Source organism: Lepidochelys kempii, chromosome 8 (assembly GCF_965140265.1).
Source record: "Lepidochelys kempii isolate rLepKem1 chromosome 8, rLepKem1.hap2, whole genome shotgun sequence".
NCBI lineage: Eukaryota > Metazoa > Chordata > Testudines > Cheloniidae > Lepidochelys > Lepidochelys kempii.
The window spans coordinates 91,658,045-91,680,574 of record NC_133263.1 but is presented as its reverse complement, the minus strand read 5'-3'; the positions used below and the strand labels follow the sequence as shown (position 1 = coordinate 91,680,574).

Below are 22,530 nucleotides of genomic sequence, written 5' to 3'. Positions count from 1 at the left end.
AGGCATTGGAAAAGCTCAGAAAAGCACCTGGAGTGATGGGTAGGTTTACTGTTGTAGTATCAAATATGAGGATACCTGTGCAGAATAATGTTACCATGACTTAAGGGATAAAAATGGCCTTATAAAAGGCTGGTAATGGTTTTAACTATGCAGATATTCTTTATAACTACCTGTATATAGACTTGACAACTTGTTACACCTATGAAAGTTGGGAATATTAAGGAATTTACCCTTCCTAGAAATGACAGCACACTACATGGCTTTGTGACATTTTTCAAGAGTGAATGCAAAACTCTGCCTGTAGCCATAGCTGAAATTTACAAGAGTTTTAAATAACTCAGCTAAAAGCTGCTTTTCCTGTATAAACAGTCATGGAAATGGTGAAGCCAGGGAAATTCTTTTAAGTAATCATGGGAAGAATATTGCTTTTAGTGCCTAATCGAGAGGTAGCACAGGAGGACTGTTCCAATTTCATTTCTTGAATTTTTAGTTCCCAGTTGTGAACCCAATAAAAATTTAACAAGCACAATACTGGGAATAATATTAATTTAGAAAAATCTAACAAGGTGAAAGCAACCCTAGGAATTGCTTTATATTCCAGTTAGGGAGGAGGGGAGCAAATTCTACTGCATTAGGCTAGATTTCATCTTGTTCTCTGGCTTCCATCACAGATATGGCAGAGAGCAATAATTCTGATAGAAACTGGTGGTCACAATTTACTATGCAAGCAGTTTACTGTGGCTTGCTAAAATAGTATGTTGGCCTTCAGTGTGTTGAGTTTAGACTGTCCAGCAAAATAAGTATAGAGAAATTAGCGGTGGAACCGGACTGAGCTACACTACACTAACATTTTGCAAGAAGGTGGCTGAGATAAGCAAACTGATGAATAATAAGAATATCAAATTAGAGGGAACTGGCTTTCTCACTAGTGATGTAGGCAAAATTCAGCTAGGATTGCTGGAACTACAATTTCCTAAGATTCTACAGCTGGACAACAAAAAAGACCAACTTTATAAAGAAAAGTCCTCCAGGATTCCAGTAAAGAGGAGAAACAAAGAACATTGATAAGTGTACTGTCATATTAGTGTTCAATACTGAAGAGTAAAAATAATAATTGCAGTGCTTAGAAAGAATACAGACAACACACTGCACTGTTCAAAATCTGTGTGTAGAACTAAGTCAGTTGAGTCATCTTCACAGATCTGACTATCAGGCCCTTTGGAATGAAAAAATGTGTGTTTGTAGACATCAAGTCACTCAAGAGAAGACGTGAGAATTGGTTCCTGTAAAATGGATATTTAGGACTGCTGGAACAAGATTTCAGTCCTCCTAAAGTTCACATTTTCCATGACAAGAAGCATTTCTGTTTCAGGACAATTGTTCAGCACAGTAGCTATTAATAGAACCAAAGGCTTAGGCTATGTCTACACCACAATCAAAGGTGTGATTTGCATCACAGGTAGGCATGCCTGTACTAGCTTTCATCTATTTGGGATGCTAAAAATAGCAGTAAAGACACAGTCGCATGTACCTTAGAGTGGGCTGTACAAGCCGGCTTGGTACCCTTGGGTATGTACTTACATTACTAGATTGTGCTGAAGCCCATGCTACTGCATCTTCACTGCTATTTACAGTGTGTTAGATAAATTAAATCTAGCATGGGTATGCCTACCAGATCTGCAAATCACACCTTCGACTGCAGTGTAGATATACCCTCAGAAGCAATATCAAAGAAAAAAAATCTAGCACAGAGGTAGATTTGCTTACATAATTATATATTTTGCCTTTAAGCAATTTAACAGCTTTGTTAGAACATCTCTCAAGTTCCATGCTAGTTAACTTAACATTTGTGAAACAATGTTTCTAATAACTAATTCTTCTCACCTAATACACTGAAACGAAGTAGATTCATCTATCTTTCCCTTTTCCCTCCTCCCTGTTGCCAACGCATGCTACACCATTTAAAATTAGTAACATAAAAACTGAGGCAAACATATTACAAAGCACAATAATTCACTTACACATTACGACATGCAATAGGTTTGTAAAATCCAACTTCCTTTCCAGTAAAGTTGTTTTCATTGCCACTGTGATCCTTACAAGTAATATTTGGTGCTGGATGACATGGAACTGAGGACACAATATAGATTATTTAAATTGAGCTATAACAGGCCATGCACCATGGTGCACATTGAGATTCCAAAAATGCAAAGTGAAAGAAATAAGTTCAACCTGTGCACTGAAGTGCACATAGGCACCGACTCCACGGGTTCTCTGGGGCTGGACCACCGATGGGGAAAAAATGGTGGCAGCCCCCCTACCAGAACCTCCCCCTCCCCCCAGCGCCTCCTGCCCATCAGCGGGCCCTGCAGATCAGCACCTCCCTCTTCCTCCCAGCGCCTATTGCCTGCCTCGGATCAGCTGTTTCTCAGCGTCAGAGGCACTGGGGGGGGAGGGAGCAAGGGTGCAGCATGCTTGGGGAAGGGGGTGGAACTGGGTGGGGAAGGGGTGGAGCGGGGGTGGGAAGAAGCAGGGTGGGGCCTTGGGAGAAGGGGTGGAGTGGGGTGGATCACCCCCCCGGCAGATTACAAACTCGGCACCTATGGAAGTGCAGATTCCCACTGATGACTGGGTCTTTCAAAGAGATACTATAACCTGTCTTGCATTAATTCCCCCCCCCCAGGATAAATGTTAAGCAAACACACAAATCAGATGACTCACCTAAATGTTACAATTTTTAGATCCTTAAAGTTTTCCTTTTACCGTGGGAATAGCAGAAACCAGCACAGCCAACTTAAGTATTATTTCTCTCTATGGTAAAGCATTCTAATTGCTTAAGTGCATTTTATTTGGCCAGTTTCTCTTCATCAAACTAGAGAGAAATACTGTTTCTCTTATTTTAAGTAATAACTGCTAAGGTTAAGAATTAGAAAAGTGATGTTTCCTAAAGTTTGCAGAACCCCACCTGAGTTCACAACTTGCCACTTTCTAATGCTGAAATCAGGCGTTAAGCAGGTCAACATTTCATGTCTTTTTCCTTTATTTTAATTCTGACTTTCAGTACTTGTAACTTATGTCAGCCTGACAAACAATAGCCCCCAGGGGGAAGAAGATAGTGTAGTCTTTTTTCTGAGATTGCCACTAGAAATTGGACTGGGACTAAAAACTAAGTTATTAGGCAAGTCTGGTAGGTGGAATCTGAGGCAAAGGTGGACTTTTGAATGCTATGTTATACCCGTTCTGGTTCTGCATGAATGTGTAATGGGCATCACTCTGTGGGAAACTCAGGTTCTATTCCTACTCTGCCACAAATATCCTGTGGCCAAGTCACTTACGTCTCTCAATGCCTCAGTTTCTTATCTGTAAAATGGAGACAACAGTACTACTCTATCTCACATGGGTGTTATGAAGATAAATACATTAAAGATTGGGAGGCACTCAGATACTATCATGATGGGGGCCATATAAGTACCATAGGTAGGTAGGTAGATAGATAGATACAAAGTTGTATTTTTGTTTAAGAAACAAAGAGGTTGAAGGTGGTTTTCTGATCTACTTAAAGAACAGGGCAGTAATTTATTCAAATGGTAAAAGCCCCAGATTATCATCCAAAATGTTGACATCACTAAGGCTCCAATCCTGCAGCTCAGTGGGATTACTCAAAAACTTGAAGTTAAACATCTGTGTTCACAGGATTGGTGGGGCCTAAAATGGTATTTCAGAATAGGGTCTGGAGCTTCTGGCAACCCCAATGTAATTAGATTATATGGCCACATATGGATTTAACTTTTTATTGAGATGCTACTCTGGAGGAAGAGATAACAGATGTTGCAGGGTCCATTTAGAAGAAAAAGGGAGCACATAAATAGTCTGGGATTTTCTTAGAGCTGAGCAAATAATTCATAAAGAACAATTTACTTGATGAATTAATTTAGCCTCTTTCTGTTAACCAAATGTCTGAGCTTACAACAACTTCCTGGAGTTTCTCTGTTGTTCAAATTTACTCTGAATTAGCTGTAAATTATTCAATAGCTTGTTAGTTGTGACTGGTCTCAAGCCATATAGTATTGTTTCTGTTCACTCTTATAATCAGGAGCAGGGCTTGAAGGAGCACATGGAGCATGGAAGCTTTCAGAGCAGAGAAGATAATCAGGTTTGCAGAATTTTGTATTGCCAGTCTGTTTCCTGTATGCCAGGGCGCTGATCAAGAATTGTCCCTCTGCTGTAAAGAGAAATCCCCCTCCCTCCCAATATTTAATACTATATCTGTGAATGCTCCACAGTGTAAGCTTGAAATTAGCTTTCTGTGGCCATCTGAGATAGTAAAATTATCACTCAAATATTTGTGGAAAGTGAATGCCAGAGGGGTACAAACACAGACAAGGTGTATTCAGTTTTAAATTTGAGTGCTCCCAGAACATTTTTTGCATTATTTGCCCAGGTCTGTAACTGTCAGAGTCCACTGTGTCACTCAGTCTGAGAACATCTGACAAGATGAACACTATTCTAAGTGAAAAGAGTGATTAATTTAAATATTTTTACCGGTGATACTTAGGTGAGTACCAGGTAATTTAACTCCAATACACACAGATATGTCACCTCCAGAAAAAGATAGCTTAATAACATCAAAAGTCTCCTGTAGTCAAGTGCTCCCTTAAGGAGTCATAACTGAAGAACATGAAGGTCTTCAACGTGCTTCTATTTTGAAGTTTGTTCTTTTAGTAAATATATACTAGATCTAAGGGGAGGGGTCATTTGTTTTAATTTTTATGAAAGGTAGGAACCTAGAGAATATACATCCCAAGTCAAAGAGATCTACAGAAACCAACCAACTTCCACACCCCAAAAAAACAAACCAACCCAAACACTAAACAAACTACTGGACTTGGCTCTGCTGATTTCTGCCAGTGTTTTAAGCATTTTATTTAACACTACTTAAAACAAAATAAACCCATACAGGTTCTCTATACTTTCAATGGAACTGCATACAAAATGAATTCAATAACAGTATTGTATTACATTTCAAAATAACCAAGTTGCAGGTCTACAAGGGCACTAGTTGAAGATGTTCCTTGATAAATTCCTTTGATCAGAATGTATATTAGACTTCTGAAAGCCTTACCGTATGCTGTGTGATTTGTACAATTCAGTGGTTCTTGTGTGATATTGTCTATTCTGGGATCTTCACAAATATATGTTCAAATAATTAAGGAAAACCATTTTTTGTACCAAACTCTAACTGTTCTGTAACTCAATGTACTACACCCTCTTCACTCACCTAAGATTTGAGAGCTCTCAGTTCAGTCAGTTTTCCTTCCCCTAGTCTCATACAGCTCTGAAAATAAACAAACAATCTTAACTATAGCAGAGCTGTTGCTTTGCTATAATACAGAAACACAGGGCCCTAGGCTGCACAATTGAGTGCTGTTACCAATAACACCTGAGGGAAATATAAGTTGTTAACTCTTATAAGAGGAATAAAATAAACCTTCTCTATTAAAAAAGGGAAGCACCTCAAAACCAGCTTTTATTTCCTTATTTTTTAGGATGAGTGTCAATGCACACCAGTAGTCTACCAACTCATGACTGATTTGCTGTCAAGTATTTGGTTAAAAACAGGTTCCATCTACCAACACCACCCAACAGAATGTAAAGTGATCGTTTGAAAAACATAAACTGTTACACATCTACATCAGACTAATCCTGAACAGGAACTGAATTGTAAAACTTCCTACTTATGTTACCAAAGACTGAACTCCAAGGGCCAAATAAAGCAGGATAGCAAGTCAACTTTTCCTCGCTTACCTTCCACTTTTGATCTTCATTAATGTCAGCTATTGTCAAAAACTATCAACAATTACCTTACTAGAGGGAGAGGGTGGGAGCTAGATGTGACCCCCCCCTTTAAACAGTCAATAGCTTCCCAACAGGAATATGTCACCCCCATATTTCTACCGACTGCAGCCTGCAGATTCAAAACTACAGGCTGATCCCTTTCCTCCCAGATTTTGGAAATGAATTATGTCCTGCAAAACCATCACCCCGGGTGATTTTAACACTAACAAAACAGAAGGGAGACCCCCCCCAAAAAAAGCCCCCAAAACCCCAGGAAAGAATCCCTCCCTTCCCCATTAACCAGCTCAGTCACTCTCCTGAGCTACTGTCACCATCGAGAGCCTCTGAAATTTCCCTACTAATGGGGGCGGGGAGAAGAGACACGCAAACCATCCCAAGCAAAGATCTTGCACCCTTTGCTCTGTCCCCACACCCAGTATGGGGGCTGATCTCAGCTGCGGTTGCCGCAGAGTGGCCTGAAGAGCCGGGGGGGGGGGGCATCCCATGGGATGGGGGCGACTAACAAGCCTCGTCACACTCCCTTTGACGGAGCACCAGGGGGTGGCCCTGGGACACAGGCTGGGGGCAGCCACAGAGAGAGAGAGAGAGACACACACACACACACACCAGGCGTCACCATGGTAACCGAGCCCCCCACCGCACCCCCAGCCAGACTCAGGATATTGCCCCAGCCTCAGCTCGTCGCACTTGAGCGGAGGCTCCCCGCCGGCAACGCCCTCCGCGGCGACACACGCCAGCCACAGGATGCCCAGCAACCGGGCTGCCGCTGCTGCTTGACGCCTCCTCAACAGCAGGAGCCGTCGCCTCGGCCGGGCGGCCACCATCATGGAAACCAAGCCCGGCCGCCGCGTCCTCAGCCCTAGGCTGTCTCGCTGGGGAAGGACGGCTCAGTGGGCAGCGGAGTACTTTGCCCACATCAAAGATGGCTGCCGTAGAGTGTCAATGGCGCTGAAGGCAAGCGGTGCCCGTTGCCGAGCCGCCTCTGTTTCCTCTACCGGTGGAAGTCAGGCTGCCCCTAGTCAAGATGGCCACCGCGTTCCCATTGTATTTAAAGCATAGGAAGCTCGGGAGCCCTCACTCAGGGCGTCCCCTCCTCTCTATGGTTAGGAAGCTCGGCTGCCGTTCCCCCAAGCGCCTTGCATTGTGGGAACATGGAGGGATGGGCAGGCGGGGGAGCAGAAGCGCTTAGAAGGCTGGAGGAAGAATAACAAGGGAGAGGAGAGGCTGGAGAGGGAGAAAGGGCTGGGGACAAGGTAGGGAGAATGAGAAGGAAGGGGGCTGGGGACAGGAGGGAGATTAACTCCATCCTCCTTCCCCCAGGGATGAGCTCTCAGGCTGGCCAAGGAGGCAAGGTGCTGTGTTCTAGATGCAGTCTCCCTGGAGGTGGGTTTGAATCCCCTGCTGACCACAGGCCAGGGACTAGCAGAGATAAAATGAAGTTCCCCTCAATTACAAACAGAGAGTTTTTCTCTCCGTCCTTTTAATGGGCATTTCAGACACAAATATGTGGGTGGGGGAAAATCACATACATAGGGAAGAAGAAAAGGTGTACTAGTGGGACCTTAGAGACTAACAAATTTATTTGAGCATAAGCTTTTGTGAGCTACAGCTCACTTCATCGGATGCATTCAGGGAAGAGGCAGCCAGTCCCTGAAAGTTAAGAAAACCAACCAACCAGAGGGCAGGCCAAAAAATAAAAAACACCCCCCACCACCACCACCACCAATGTGATTTGTTATTGTTTTAGAGGTTTGTTTTTTAGAATGTCATTTTTTAAAGAAGTCTCTAATTTTTGGCAGGATTGTGGATGGAGAGGAGCAAAAAGAGTATCTGCCTCATATTTTCCTCCAACCCAAACATTGGTCATTGGTGGGAGAGAGGTTTCTGGACACTGGGGGTTAATTTTAAGCAAAATCTCCAAGACTATAACAGGGTTCAAAAAAGAACTAAATAAATGTATGGAGGATAGGTCCATCAATGGCTATTAGCCAGGATGGGCAGGGATGGTGTCCCTAGCCTCTTTTTGCCGGAAGCTGGGAATGGGTGACCGCGGATGGATCACTTGATGATTACCTGTTCTGTTCATTCCCTGGCATTGGCCACTGTCAGAAGACAGGATACTGAGTTAGGTGGACCTTTAGTTTGACCCAGTATAGCCGTTCTTCTTTTAGCCGAAGAAATAAAATGCAGCTAGACATTTTAGTGCTATGACAGGTCAGGCAGGTTATAATTGGTTCTAGCTGACCCCCACAAGGTACATTCTTTTCCTGCAGCTAAGTATTATACAAAAAGGTACAAAATTGTGTTCTACTTTTCAGAATGTTAAAGAAAAAACTAATGCTTCCTATTGATCACTATAAATGACAAACACATTAACATCAGTAAATACCTAGGCCCTGTCTAGACTAGTTTTCCCACCATACAATTTTTTTCAAAATAATTTAAAATCAACATCCGGAAATACAGATTAAGCAAATGACCCAGATTACAAAATGTGGTTTACCGTGCAGTTATGTCCAATCCACAATGGCCAAAATGACATGTGCTTAACCAAACTCATTTAAACCTGTGTTAAAAAGGGTTTCTTAACATTAGAATAACTGTAGTGTAGACATGACATCAGGCTCCCCGAAACCACAAATTCCAAATCCCAACAGGGTCATCTCTAGCCATCATTTTTCTATTCAAGGATCACAGAGTACTTCACAAATTTTAATAAATACAGAACTTATCTACACACTGGGGATTCTTGTACCAATGTACCTGCACCTGTCCAAATCCCTAGGGTCGATATACTGCACTACCATAAAAGAATCTTGCTGTTTCAAACTATGTCATATTGGGTGCGGCATCAGTTTTCAGCTGCTGAATTGGATAAAGGTGCTATAGAAATGCAAAGAATTATTTCAAAGTACTTGTTCAAATACAAACATCATATTACCTACCTTGTCCTCTTTTTTAGTTTATTTCACATACATCTAGAGTTTATCTCTTGTAGTGTTGAAGAAAACAAGTCAAGCCTTCAATTATCAGTCAGCACCTCTGAAAATAGTTTGGTTTTATAATAGTGGGTCACATTTTTACCCTTCGAGATTATTTACCATCCAAGATGAATGGTAATACTTGCTGGTATCTACCTGTCTTCGCCTCAGCTAACTAGAGAATTTTCATGAATGTAAAAGAACTAGGGATCAATTTTTGAACCATAAATAATGTAAAGAGTCATTTTTGGATTTATTTTATTTTGGAACACAGTATGACTGGGAGTCTTAGGCACTAAGATAATACAAACAATAATAATAATATAGTATGTTTGTGTGTCACTGCTCTCTCTGGGTAGAATCAGAATGGCTCAACTGTGTGTCCAAGTCCCTATACTGCTGATGGCTAATGGCCATTCCTCTTTAGTTGGAGTGGTAGGAGCTAGTGCCTTTAAAGCAGGACAAGGCGAGTTCGAACAATGTTGCTGTTGTGAAGTTCCAAGCAACTGCAGCTTTCAGGTACGACAGCCATGAAATCCTAGCTAGCCACTGATTTGTTGCGCTATGAAGATCTGATCGACCCTTTCCAACAGCCTCTTCTAAAACTACATTTTCTTTTCATCCAGATTTTTATGCGCTATGTTTATAGGTATCTCAGAAAGTTCTTTGTCAAACACATCACCAGCCTAAAGTCTTTTGAATTTTTTGCTTGGCTTTGTGTCCTCTTTCTATTTCCTTTTTATTACAGTCAGTGAACCCCTGAATTCCAAATGGCAACTTTGAGTGACTGTCCATGGACAGACTGAAATACCATGGTTTCAAGGACAATACAAAGCTTCCATCCAAGGCCCCAATCCTGCATGCGCTCAGGGTATTGCCAACTCCAAACATCCAGAAATCACGTGATTGGCTTAAAACTCATGAGATTTTTTTTTTTTAAAAAAATCTTTGGATTCATTTTATTAAGGGTGCATTTGGGTCATATTTTAAAGTTTTCCTCCACAGCCATGAGGGCTAGAAATTTACTTATTTTTGTCTTTTTTATTTTTAAATGAAAGCTGAGATTCTTCTCTAACCACCTGAATCCAGGAGCTGGGGCTTTAAGAAAACCAACAAATATTAGAAGAGTTGACTTTTGTACTTTTGCTATGGCGAGCAGTGGCATTGAAACCAATGGGGCTAGGCATGGTAGTAAAGCTAAGCCTGCGTGTAAGTGTTAGCAGGATCAGGGGCCAATATGGTACTCGGGCAATGAGAGACCCTAGTTAAAGGCCACTCCCCCGCAGGGCCAGCCCTGGTATGAGTTCAAGAACATGTTTACATGGTGGAAATGAAAGGACCCATTTCTTTCACTCCCCCCAGCTTCTCCATCCCCCATCATCCCCTTTGCTTGGGAATAATTTGTGCTTTTCTTGTCTTTCTTTCCCTCTTGCCTCCCTCCACTCCTTTCTCCCGCCCCCCCGCCCTTCCCTATTTCTCTCCCTGCCTCCCTCCCCTCCGAGTCCCCCTGCCCTGCGCCGAGCCCCGCACGGAGCTCGCCCGCGGCCCGCAGCGCTGTGGGTATGTGCGTACGCGGCGCTCGCCCGGCTGATTTCCTGTGTTGCAGGTGACGGTGAGGTGCGGTCAAAATCCAGCCGCTCGTTTCCGCCCAGGTGAGAGCACAGAGCAGACGACGACCCGGGAGCAGCCAGGCCGTTTGCAACCCGCCTCTGCGGACCAGGTATTACACTCGGGGGCAGCTTGGCTTCCCCACAGGCTGGGACTCCCGCCCCCCCTTGTCCGTTTCCTGCCTCCTCGCTGGTTAATGCTCCCGAGGGTAGGAGGGGGAATGAGCAGCGGCTGGGACTGGGCAGGTCAGGAACTTCCTGAAAGTTTGAGTTTCACTAATCCTCACCGGACAGCACCCCAAACCTAGTGAACCTCGGGCAGGACTGGCTTTGGCTCTGCAAAGCCCCGATGAGCCAGGGGCTGAGCTGTCGGTCTAGGCACTTTTTATAGAGCCACAATCAATATAGTTTTAAACTACTCCCAGTCAGGGACAGTTCAGATTCAAGGCCCGTTTCAACAGCAGCCCCACTGGTTCCAAAGGGGTTTGGCCAGCTGGTTCTGGTTTTAACTCCATACTCTGTCCAAGACCGGCTTGATTTGGAAATGGGGAGCTGATCACTTTCTGTCACTCTGGAAATGATCAGAGGTCTCTGTCATAAGATTAGTTTGATGGGGGCAGAAATGACATGTGGGTGGCACATGCGGTCATGTGCCACCCCCAGATTTCTGCCTTCCATTTATCACAGGGGTTTTCAAACTGGGGATGGGGCATGGAGGAACGTTTGGCGGGGTGTGGTGGTGCCAGGCAGCTCAGGCCAGCCCCGTGTGGCAGGGTTTGGAGATAGGGTTGCCAACTTTATCATATTTAAAAAAAAGACTTTGGGTGTTCAGTCAGTAGATTTGATTGGACAGGTTTCCTTTTCGACCACCTTTTTGGTGGAAAATCAGACACCTGGCCACCCTCTCCAAGTCCTGCCATGTGGGGCTGTTCTGGGCTGCCTGAAGTCACCGCATACCCCCCTGAGTGTTCCTCCACACATCCCCTCCCTGAGTTTGAAAACCTCTGTGCTAAATGGAAGGCAAAGATATGGATAGCACGTGTTCCTTTGTCCCCTCCCAAGTGTCGGCTCTCGTTTGTGGGGGCAATACTTCCCCATTTTCCCCCCCAGTCTCTGCTCCTGCTGCATGTGAGTAGATGTAGCTGCCAGGATGTAACGGGCTCTTTATTTTTACATCGGAGGAAAATTAGTTTGATTATTGTGGGGGGATTGGGAGGAGAAAGTAAAACCTTTATCTGCACCTCTCCAGTTTTCCATGTATTCTCTTTCACATTTTTCATAGGTGCTGAGTGCCACTAGCTCTCATGGATTTGGCTGGAGTTTTTGGTGCTCAGCACTTCTGAAAACCAGGCCCCATGTGTCTTTAAACATAGGCTTCATCTCCAACACAAACGAGATATGTTTTTTTCCACCAAGACATCTATCTTAATGTAAAGTCCTAGTGGAGACAATACACCGTAATTTTTAACTCACTGTAGCTAGTCAAGGTAACAGCTACCTGTGCCTTGACTCCACTAGGACTTTACGTTGAGATAGATATCTTGGTGGAGAAAACACATCTGTTCTGCTGTGAAGACACAGCCATAAATTTGTGGCAGGAACTGTCCATATTTTTGTGTATTGTACAGTATGAGTATGCTTTTTGTCTTAAACAATAACCTGATGAAAGTCTTGTTTTTTAAGGCCATAATTCTTTCCTGATTAGGTGTGTGGGCTCCTGGACTGTGTAAGGTAACACATTATCCTGCCACAGGGCTGTATAAAATAGCTTCTTTCCTTCTGAAGGATTCCAGAGTTGTTCAGAAAATTCTATGCACTTTGGGACAGGACACTGTATTTTTGCCAGGTCTTAACTTTTTCTAGTCTAGTAATGTTGTTTAGGGGTGTGACCTTTTTTGTGTGACACTTATATACTAGCAAAAGCCCTAGTGTAACTGCAGGCATAAAAAGGCTTTTTCTGATGTAACTTATTTCACTTGCTAAACTGGTATAAGCTATACTGTCAAAAGCACTTTTTTGCCTATATAAGCTATGTCCACACTAGGATTTGCCTGTATTGCTATGCTGTATTGCTGTATTGCTATGCTGGTGAACCTTTTTGTTAGTATAGACCTGGCCTCCATCTGTGTTTGGACAGTACCTAACACATTTTGGATGTTACTGCAATTGAAATTGGAGTGTCACACCCTGCAGACCTGAGTGCATTGCACATGCCATGAGCTCCTTGCATTCTTCTGTGAAATGTTTGCTGGCAGTTTGCAGATAGCTGGCTGGTCACATGATACTGCCCTTCCTTGTTCCCAGTTGCTAAATTGCACTGAAAAATGCTGAAAACGTTCCTAATATTACATAACCACGTGAGCAATTGCTGTAGTTGCCGCATAGACGTTGTTCAATTGCGAATCAGAGGTGAGGTGCCCAAGAGATAACTTAAAACATGGAAAGGTTTGAGAACCCTTGAACTACACTGTTTGCTTGTGTATAAACGGACCATTTTGCATCAGGGATGTATCTTTTGCTATCTCCATGAAAAACTGCCCAAATCTGGCCAAGTTTGAAAAATCCTACTGGCCCTGGAGCTGAAAGCAGGGAACCTGCCTCTTCTGTGCTCTCAGAGGCACCCTGCTGGGCCCAGGCAGTGTGAAGAGAAGTTTTCTGATTAGAATACAGAGGAGACAAGAGCTGGATTGCAGGGGATAAAACCAGGGCCAGATTAACACATAGGCAAGCTACTCATGTGCCTAGGGCCCAAACCTGAGTGGTGCTGAGACCCCGTGCATCAGGTTGCAATGGCATTCATTCAGATTTGGCCTGGCTGCTCCATCATCCTGGGTGGCATGGGACAACATGAGCAGAGGTGCAACCCTGTGGTTTCCTAGGGCTCAGTGATGGTTAATTCAGCCCTGGATGGCTTGGAAGGGCAGTATAAAATGGAACAAGAAGCCTGGTAGGAGAGCCTAGGATTGGAAGCTAGAGAGCATGGGAGTTGCAGTGGAAACTGGGGTGGAAGCAAAGAGGAGGAGACCAGAGGAAAGGAGTCGGGGGATAGAGAGAGAACTGGGAATGGTTGGGCAAGAAGACTAGCACTTAGAACAGGTGAGGAGCTGAGGATGAAAAGCCTGAGGAGGTGAGACTAGAACTAGCGAGGTGAGGAGAATAGGATGGGGAGGAAAGAGGACTGGGACAGACAGACTGTACATGAGGATCACTTCAACTGCCACCCTACACTGGTGTGTAGCTGCCTCTGCAATAGCTCTTAGCAGCTCCAGTCAACCGTTAAAGGCTGTAAGTGGAAATTTTCATTTGATTCTTTTTCTCCTGGGCTCTTTTGCCTATTTGGTGGAGCCAAAAGGACACTCCCATTTTTTCTGCTTGAATCCTTCTCTCTTGAATCCTTACCCCATGTCATCACTACTGTCCTTCCACCCACTACAACACAAACATGATTCACCTTCAAGACAGTATCAACACAAGCCTCTAGATGAGGTGGTTCTTGAATATGTGCTGCTTCCTTAGTGAGTCTTCAGGTTTCCTGCCAGATTGGATTTATTTTGTGGTGTGAATTTATTTTGTGGTGTGACAGCTCCTGTGTTTGAGCTGTCTTTAAGGTGTTTTCCAGTTACTTCCACAATGGGATTGTTTTGCAGCTCCTATGAATTGTGTTTGAGTGTGGGGCAGGTAAAATTGCCCTGTTTGATAAACCTCACAAGATATTTTCAAACTAAGCAAGGTCAGGCCTGGAATATAGGAGAGAGTGGTCTTGGTGCTTCAGTCTGTTGTATTTTCTTCTGAGTTGATTCAGGACCAAAGCCCAGCGTGGAATTAGGGAGGGATTGTTGCAAAAGTGGCACAAACCTTTCCTCAGAGGGGCTGGTTTTGAATGAATTAATCTTGTTTATTCCTCACACAGTATACTCCTGATTATCCCCAGATAACATGGGGGATCCGGGTTTTGTTTGGATAATCGAGAAGGACTCCACCCACATGATCGGATTGTAGGATTGACATCCAGGCTGCAGAGGGAGCCCTGTGCTACTGCTCCTACACTCTAATTATTGCAGGCGTAAGGTGTAGGGGGAGGCAGAGGCCCCTGGCCAGGACTCTGCTCTGCCCCACCAGGACTGCAGCCTTCCTTGCACCTTGCGCCTTCATGGATCAGGTGTCACTGGTCCAGTGGCAGCGCAGGGAGTCCTCTGCAGCTCCACTGTCACAGTAAGGTTGCCAGGCGTCCGGTTTTTGACTGGAACCGGTGGTCGAAAAGGGATCCTGGCGGCTCCGGTCAGCACTGCTTACTGAGCCATTAAAAGTCTGGTTGGTGGCGCAGCAGGGCTAAGGCAGGCTGTCTGCCTGCCCTGGGTCCATGCAGCTCTCAGAAGCAGCTGGCATGTCCCAGCAGCCCCTGGGCAGATGGTCAATCAGGGAAGCGCCACGCACTGTCCCTGCCCCCAGTGCTGGCTCTGCAGCTCCCATTGGCTGGGAACCATGACCAATAAGGGCTGGGGGGGGGGGCACCGCACAGAGCTGCCTGGCCATGCCTCCAGGTAGGGGCTGGACATGCTGACCTGGAGCCGCCTGAGGTAAGCGCCGCCCACACCCTGAACCTCCTGCCCCAGCTCAGAACCCCCTCCCACACCCTAACTCCCATCCAGACCCTGCACTCCCTCCCACATCACAACCCCCTGCCTGAGCCCCCTCCTGTGCACTAACTCCCTCCTGGAGCCCACGCCCTCTCCCACATCCCAACCCTCTGCCCCCGTCCTGAGCCCTCTCCTCATCCCCAGCCCCACCCCAGAGCCTGCACCCCCAGGCTGGAGCCCCCTCCCGCACTCTGAACTCCTTATTTCTGGCCCCATCCTGGAGCCCACACCCTAGGGGGCTGGAGTTAAAGGTGGGTGGGGCCTCAAGGGGTATGGCAGGAGCGGGGCCTTGGGGAAGGGGTGACAGAAGGGTGTTCGGTTTTGTGCAATTAGAAAGTTGGCAACTGTATGTCATGGCCTTGCTCACTTGCTCTTGTGACAGTGGGGCTGCACAGGGCTCTCTGTGCTCTCACAGGAGCCATTCAGTAGCAGGGTGGCCTCCCCCGTGTCCCTGAGTCTCTGCTCTATTATCCAGACCTCTGCATTAGCCATATCCCTTCTTTGTCTCCCTTGGGGATTCAGATACTGCAGAGGTTTGGATAATAGGGGGTTGGAAAGTCAGGCATATACTGTGTATCTGTTTAAGTTGGTAAACTGCTTTGGTGGCCCTCAGCATGCCAGGCCCTATGTAAATGCAAGGTGATATGCACATTAGGGCTTTATCGTCTCACAAAACATATTGCGAACACTAATATTTATTATTACAGTACTACCTCGAGGCCTCAACCAAATTTGGAGTCCCATTGTGTTAGGCACTGTACATACACATAGTAAGAGATGGTCCAGCTGTAGCTCATGAAAGCTTATGTTCAAATAAATTGGTTAGTCTCTAACGTGCCACAAGTACTCCTTTCCTCCCCAAAGAGTTTATTTAAATAACTAAGACAAAGGACAGAAGGGGAAACAGAGGTGAAGTGACTTGCTCAAGTTCACGCAGCAGGGTCATGGTGCAGAGCGGGGAATAGAACTCAGATTTCCTTATCAAGCCCAATGCCTTATCAGCTAGACCAATTTTAGACCCTGATTCTACAATATATTTTGCCTGGGTGGAGCACCACTGATTTTGGAGGGGCTTCGCACAGATGTAAGGTTGCACCCACATGATCGGATTGTAGGATTGACCCATAACTATGAGGAGTCTGCCAGTATTTCAGTAATTAAAATAACAGTGGAAAAAGTAGTTGTGTATTTTGAAAGGACATCTGCTTAAAGTGTAGTCAATTAAAAACAAGTTTAAAATAGTTTGCTGTGACATACCTGTATTTCAATCTCCTCTGTCAAGTTCTGTCTTTTACAGTTGCATTTTTCTGTGTTTAAAAATCTTTTTTGTCCTTTTTGCTTTGTGAAAAGCCCAAACAAACAACAAAGGGAAACTTGGTGACTATTTATAAGTAGCAGTGAAACTGACTGCATTTGATTGTAACAAAGTAAACAATACTGTAAGTGAAGTAAACACAATGAAAAAATAGTTTATCCTCTAATATCGATTATAGTAATCTTACATGTTACTTATAGAAATGATACAGTAAAATTTTTTTTTTGAGTTGACTCTGTCTCTTAAGCAATCTGCTGGAAGGTATAACTTAGTTTACACTTGGTTTCTAAGTCTATTTATTTATTTATTTTTAATGTCATCTAGATTATTCTGACTGATTCCAAAGAGATCAATTCACCATGCCTGAAAATCCTGCAGCAGGTAGATGTTTTAAGAATAATTATCTTTGTTGAGTAGTGAGAGAATTGGGAGCCGGAATTCTAATCTGTATTATTTTGGGATGTATCAGATAAGCAGCAGGTGCTACAAATTCTTGATCGACTGCAAATGAAACTGCGAGAGAGAGGGGAGACTTCACAGAATGAAAACCTGACTATTTTATGTAACACACTCAGAAGCCCTTTGTTTAATCAGATACTGACCCTTCAGCAGTCCATCAAGCAACTGAAGGAGCAAGTAAGTTGAAAGTTACCTTTTTTGGCTATTCTATTGGCTATATTTATTTAGGAATTTAAATTATGGTATGTAGGCGTGTGTCACTGGGGATGCTGCCATTTGGCTTTATAAACTGTGAGTGGGGTGATTGAATGTTCTGTTTTCCACCACATTGGTATTTAACCGGGCTATGGCTCCGATAACTGGAGGATCCGAGTGCCTGGCATGCTCACCTACACACCCAGTTCAAGTCATAGGGCTAGTTGAACCAGGCACATGAACTTTAAAATCAGGAATTAATTCTGCATGCCCTGGGTGCCAGTGAGCTCTGCAGGTGTTCTGTCATTATCCATATGGCTGTAGAAGACAATTTTACCTGTAAATGCAAATACATCTAGGAGCACAGTTTGTGGCAAGTGCATAATGAATGAATACCTGGAATATTCAGAATCAGTATTCAACAAGTTGATTTTGTTCAGGTTCCTTTTAAATACACTCCTGAACGAGAGAACTCTTTCTCCTGCTTGGCATGTCAACATCTGTAATTCCTAGGGGAAAGCCTCTGCATTTGTTAGTTGACTGGTGTTGCTGTATATTGAATTCCAGCTCCTAGCAACTATAGCATGTGCAATCTGTTGCCTGTGGACCAGGCCCAACCAGGGGGAACACGGTAAATGTGTGGCCTGTGAACTGGAGAAAGCACAAGTGGCTCTTCTGCTGTTTGTTCGGCTTTCCTGAGCACTTGAGCGGTAACACACTTTGACTGAAATAACTGAATAGAGGAAGGATCATGAGACCCGGGATAAAATTTTCAGAAGTGCCTAGGTGTCTTAGCATAAGTCCTGTTGACTTTCAGTGAGACTTAAGTCAGGTCTATATTACAAACTATTACTAGCATAGCTATATTGATCAGGAGTACGATGAGATGTGATTTGTGACCGCCATAGCTGCGCCAGCAAAGGCCCCTTGTGTAGATGCAATTGTGCTTTTGCCAGGATAGTTATACTGGCAGATAAGCCAGTATAGTTTATTTGGCTCAGTTTTGCCACTATAAACTGTGTCCACACTAGGCTATAGACAGACTGGCAAAGCCTTCCAAGTGTAGACCTGGCCTTAGGTACCGAAGTCTCTTTTGAACATGGGACTTAGGCCTATGTGACCAAGGTGCATTTGAAAATTTAACCTGTAGTCTGAAGGCTATTTTGACACTCCTTCCACATGTGTTTAGATCCTGGGGAGGAGAGGGGAAAAACAGGAGAGCAGGAAAAGACAAGAAAGAGGGATGTAATACATATAGGGAGAATGAAATGGAAGGAAACCGAGAGAATATTTTTTCATTTAAAAAATAGCTGAAACATGGAGGGATTGTATTTTTTTTTTAATTTTTTTTTAATACCAAAGGAACTGTGTTTTGGCTAGTGCTGCTGTCATGCTGCATTTCTTCTTCTGTCTCCAGCTGATTCAGCATTCTTTCTGCCTCTTTTTCTTTTCCTTCTGTTTTTATTTTGTGCACAAATTAGATGTTGTCCCTTAGTACATGCCTGTTCCTGTTAGTCCTTTCATACATTTGGTGAAATAGTTTAGGCAATCCTGATGTACGTACTAGGTATTAATATTCTGATTTAAAATCCTGATAAATTGTTTATATGGCTGGTTTTGTACAAAGTCTTATACCTGCAAATCTGTTTTTATATTGGATTTTTACTTTTGCAGGATGGTATTTGACTAAGTATTTCTGCTTGTTTTTAACAGCTCAATTACATGCCTTCAGACCGTTCAGTGGACTTTGATTTTACTAAGAGAGGGTTACTAGTATTTGATGCTGACAGATCCATTGCTAATGGGAATGTGTATATGGCTTATAATTCATCTGGACCCAGAGTAGATCCACTCACTCCAAAACTAGGAGCTGATGAATTAAACATGATGATCCAACGGATGGCAAAGGTAAAGTCCTGTCATTGCCAGTGTGTTTAAACTTATTTTCAACAAATGTCATTTCTTTTGCATACATTGTGTTGCAATAGATTGCCAAACATAACTTTCTGTACTGTGTCCTGGGGAGTGGTGTCTTATAACTCAGTAAGAGAGTAGAGTTGGTTGGGATTCCCTCCACACACACACCCCTGGTGGAAAAACTTTGACAAGAATGAAAAATATTTTACTTGACTTTTTTTTCTTCTTATAATCAATACCCCAAAACAGAAAAATTTCAGTTGGCAAAAACCATAATTATTTTCCCCATTGATGAAATTTCATGGGAAAGAGATGTTTCCTGAAAAAATTTCAGTTTTGAATTTTAGCTGCTGAATAGGAGAGGTATAAACAGTAGAAGTGATTAAAAACATTTTATATACCTCTTAATTTAATTTGAATAAAACTTGATTTTAAAACCTAATCAGACTGATACTAACTTCATGAACATAGACGGTGTAGCACGGGTGGCCAACCTGACCCTGAGAAGCAGCGAGAATTTACCGATGTACCTGGCCAAAGAGCCACAGTAATATGTCAGCAGCCCCCCATGAGCTTCCCTCCCTCCTCACACCTCCCGATCAGCTGTTTCTTGGCATGAGGAGGCTCGGAGGGGGAGTGGGAGGAGCGAGGAAATAGCAGGCTCAGGGGAGGGGCGGGAAGGGGTGGAGTGGGGGCAGGACCTGTGGCAGAGCCAGGGGTTGAGCAATGAGCACCTCCCAACACATTGGAAAGTTGGCGCCTGTAGCTCCAGCCCCGGAGTCGGTGCCTACACAAGGAGCCGCCAATTAACTTCTGAAGAGCCGCATGGGGCTCTGGAGCCATAGGTTGGCCACCCCTGGTGTAGCATATTAGTGTAGCAGAGCCATTATTGTACAGGCACAGGGATCCAACCATGTAGGACTGGGCCTATCCTATGCATTTAAAACTGGGCATTATTTTCATCAGTTGGGTTAATTGATTAGTCATTCCTTTCTATATTAAATATTGACTACCTTAATGTAACTGTAGTGTTTTACAAACTAAATCTTTTACTGGTTGAGTTAAAGACTGAACATTATTTTAAATAAAACAGATGTGATTAAAGTATTTTTTTCATGGGTATTTTATACTAGTAAACGCACCCAGAAACTCTGTACTGGAGGGAAAAATATATGTATTTAAAAACCATAGCCTTTGAATGCCAAGCTAAAAACTAACCCTTTTTAAAGCAAAAAGCAGCCAAAAGACCAGTTCTTTGCTTTAGTTATGCAATGTTTCCAGAAATTCTAAATAAACTGCATTAGTCAGCATTTTGTACATACTTTTTGTCCAGTTTGGAATTCATCTCATAATGTGAATGAAGTGTGAAAGCCGCTCTTAAATTTCCTGAGGGTTCAGAACCTTGGGCAGCCTGTATATACTGCATTCTGTTCTATAAACCTCTCCTATTTATTTTTCATATAAGTAACATATGTTCAAAATTCTGAATTTTTTTTTTTTTTAAAGAAGGGGAGAGACTAGTTCTTCTTGTACTCATAAATTTTAAACAAGATCATTCTACTGTTGCAAATTAACTTTTTTTTATTAGGGCAGGCAAATAGAATATATAGATATAGAAAAACCATCTGTTGGAGGTCTTGGTTTTAGTGTGATTGCCCTTAAAAATCAAACCGTGGGAGAAGCTGGTATCTTTGTCAAGGAAATCCAGCCAGGAAGCATAGCTGCCAGGTAAGAATATGCAGATTTGTGTTTTATTAGCCTTTATTTTTAAAAATCCCCCTTCAGAAGTGCAGCAAAATTATGATTTTGCATGTTTAAAAAAAATAATTGCAAGAAAAACACCGGCTAAGATTTAAAAAATGACTAATAATTTTGGGTACACAGTGTTGTTGTAGATGTGTTGTCCCAGGATATTAGAGACACAAGGTGGGTGAGGTAATATCTTTTATTGGACCAACTTCTTTTGGAGAGAGAGAGAGGGGCAAGCTTTCTGAGCTTATACAGAGCTCTTCTCTGGTCTGGGAAATGAACGCAAGAGTGTCACAGCTACAGCAGATGAAACCACATTCTTGATCATTACGTTGATTTCTGATCATGAAATCATTCCCCAAACAACCTCAGGAGATACTCTACAACCTCATCCCCCAGAGACCTTCTACATGGTTCCCAAGATACATAAACAAGGGAACCCAGGCAGACCCATCCTATCTGGCCACAGCATCTTACTGAACGAATGTTGAGACTTATCGAAACCATCTTCAAATCACTCACCACACAAAGGACCAGCTTCCTCCAGGATACAACCAACTTCCTCTAGAAACTCCGCTACATTCACAACATCCCTTACAGTGACAGCATTGCTGCCTGCCTCAGATATTTACAAGATAATGCCAACCCTCAGATATCCACCCCAAACACATCATCAAATTCATCCTCACACATAATTTAATATTCAACAACAAACACCTTGCCAAACCATGGCTATAGTCAAGGTACTAGGATGGCTCCAATATACCAATCTCTTCATTGGCCACCTTGAAGAAGAATTTCTGGAGAGATGCACTACGAAACCAGTGATATGCCTGATGGTCTGTCCAGAGGATGAAAATATCTAAACTCCCTCAGATTTCCACCACAACTTCAATAATCACGACCCATCCATTCGACTCGCTAGAGTGGGAGTGTTCTAGAGCAGAGGTTTCCAAACTTTTGCACTGATGACCCCTTTCACATAGCATGTCTCTGAGTGTGACCCCCCCCCCTTTATAAATTAAAAACACTTTTTATATATTTAACACCATTATAAATGCTGGTTGCAAAGCGGGGTTTGGGGTGGAGGCTGACAGCTAGCGACCCCTCCTCCCCCACGTAATAGCCTTGTGACCCTCTGAGGGGTCCTGACCCCCAGTTTGAGAACCCCTGTTCTAGAGAATCAACTTCCTGGACACCAAAATCAGCTTCAACAATGGAATACTACAGACAACTATATATGAAACACCCACTGATCACCCCACCTACCGTGGGAACACACTGAAAGATCTAGCAAGCGTATGTACCATAGTAGTGTTGCAACAAAAACCAATTTGTCTGGGTTATTAAATAGAATGTGGTGTACACATAACTTGTATGCTAGTGGAGCCAATGTAATAAATTAACATTTTTATATAATTCACTTAATATTGCATTAGGGTTTATTCTGAATGTTCCAGTTTAGATGACAAAATCCTGTTATGTAGTTACATCCTTTTTTTTTTTTTAAATTCTTCTAATCTTTTATCAAGGGATCAAAGATTAAAGGAAAATGACCACATTCTGGCCATTAACCGCACCCCGTTGGATAAGAGCATTTCCCATCAGCAGGCTATCGCACTGCTCCAACAATCCACAGGATCTTTACATCTGGTTGTTGCTAGAGAGTCAGTCCAAAGAAACAGCGGACCCTCTGCTGTCTTAAGTGACACAAATCCACCTGAGACTGTGAGTTATACTGTCAAAAATCAGTTTTTGGAAGGTGTTAGTGCTTTCTAAACATATGAAAGGATTTTTACAGTTTTAACTATTTT

The 22,530-nt window shown here is 43.3% G+C and overlaps 2 protein-coding genes across 19 annotated transcripts in view; one reads left to right on the top strand and one right to left on the bottom strand.

Moving 5' to 3' along the window:
* TM2D1 (TM2 domain containing 1) overlaps positions 1-6,798 on the bottom strand; it is a 36,098-nt gene extending 29,300 nt beyond the window's left edge. For 4 of the 8 annotated variants that reach the window (XR_012160460.1, XR_012160461.1, XR_012160462.1 and 1 more), the window contains exons 1-3: positions 6,520-6,794; positions 5,123-5,196; positions 2,022-2,130 (exon numbers count right to left, since the gene is read on the bottom strand). Coding sequence is in view for 3 of the 8 variants with exons in the window: in XM_073357509.1 (XP_073213610.1) it covers positions 2,022-2,130; positions 5,123-5,196; positions 6,520-6,683 (347 nt within the window). In the remaining 5 variants the exon portion in view is untranslated. Of the gene's footprint in view, positions 1-2,021; positions 2,131-5,122; positions 5,197-6,519 lie in introns of all 8 variants that reach the window. The other 4 variants (XR_012160463.1, XR_012160464.1, XM_073357511.1 and 1 more) reach the window with 2 other exon arrangements.
* Positions 6,799-7,044: 246 nt separating this feature from the next.
* The window catches only part of PATJ (PATJ crumbs cell polarity complex component), a 219,596-nt gene continuing 204,110 nt past the window's right edge, over positions 7,045-22,530 (top strand). For 4 of the 11 annotated variants that reach the window (XM_073357500.1, XM_073357503.1, XM_073357496.1 and 1 more), the window contains exons 1-6: positions 10,194-10,557; positions 16,721-16,777; positions 16,866-17,032; positions 18,764-18,958; positions 20,556-20,695; positions 22,249-22,444. In XM_073357500.1, the coding sequence (XP_073213601.1) occupies positions 16,756-16,777; positions 16,866-17,032; positions 18,764-18,958; positions 20,556-20,695; positions 22,249-22,444 (720 nt within the window). In that variant the 5' untranslated portion in view covers positions 10,194-10,557; positions 16,721-16,755. Of the gene's footprint in view, positions 7,110-9,341; positions 9,357-10,191; positions 10,558-16,720; positions 16,778-16,865; positions 17,033-18,763; positions 18,959-20,555; positions 20,696-22,248; positions 22,445-22,530 lie in introns of those variants that run through there. The other 7 variants (XM_073357501.1, XM_073357506.1, XM_073357508.1 and 4 more) reach the window with 4 other exon arrangements.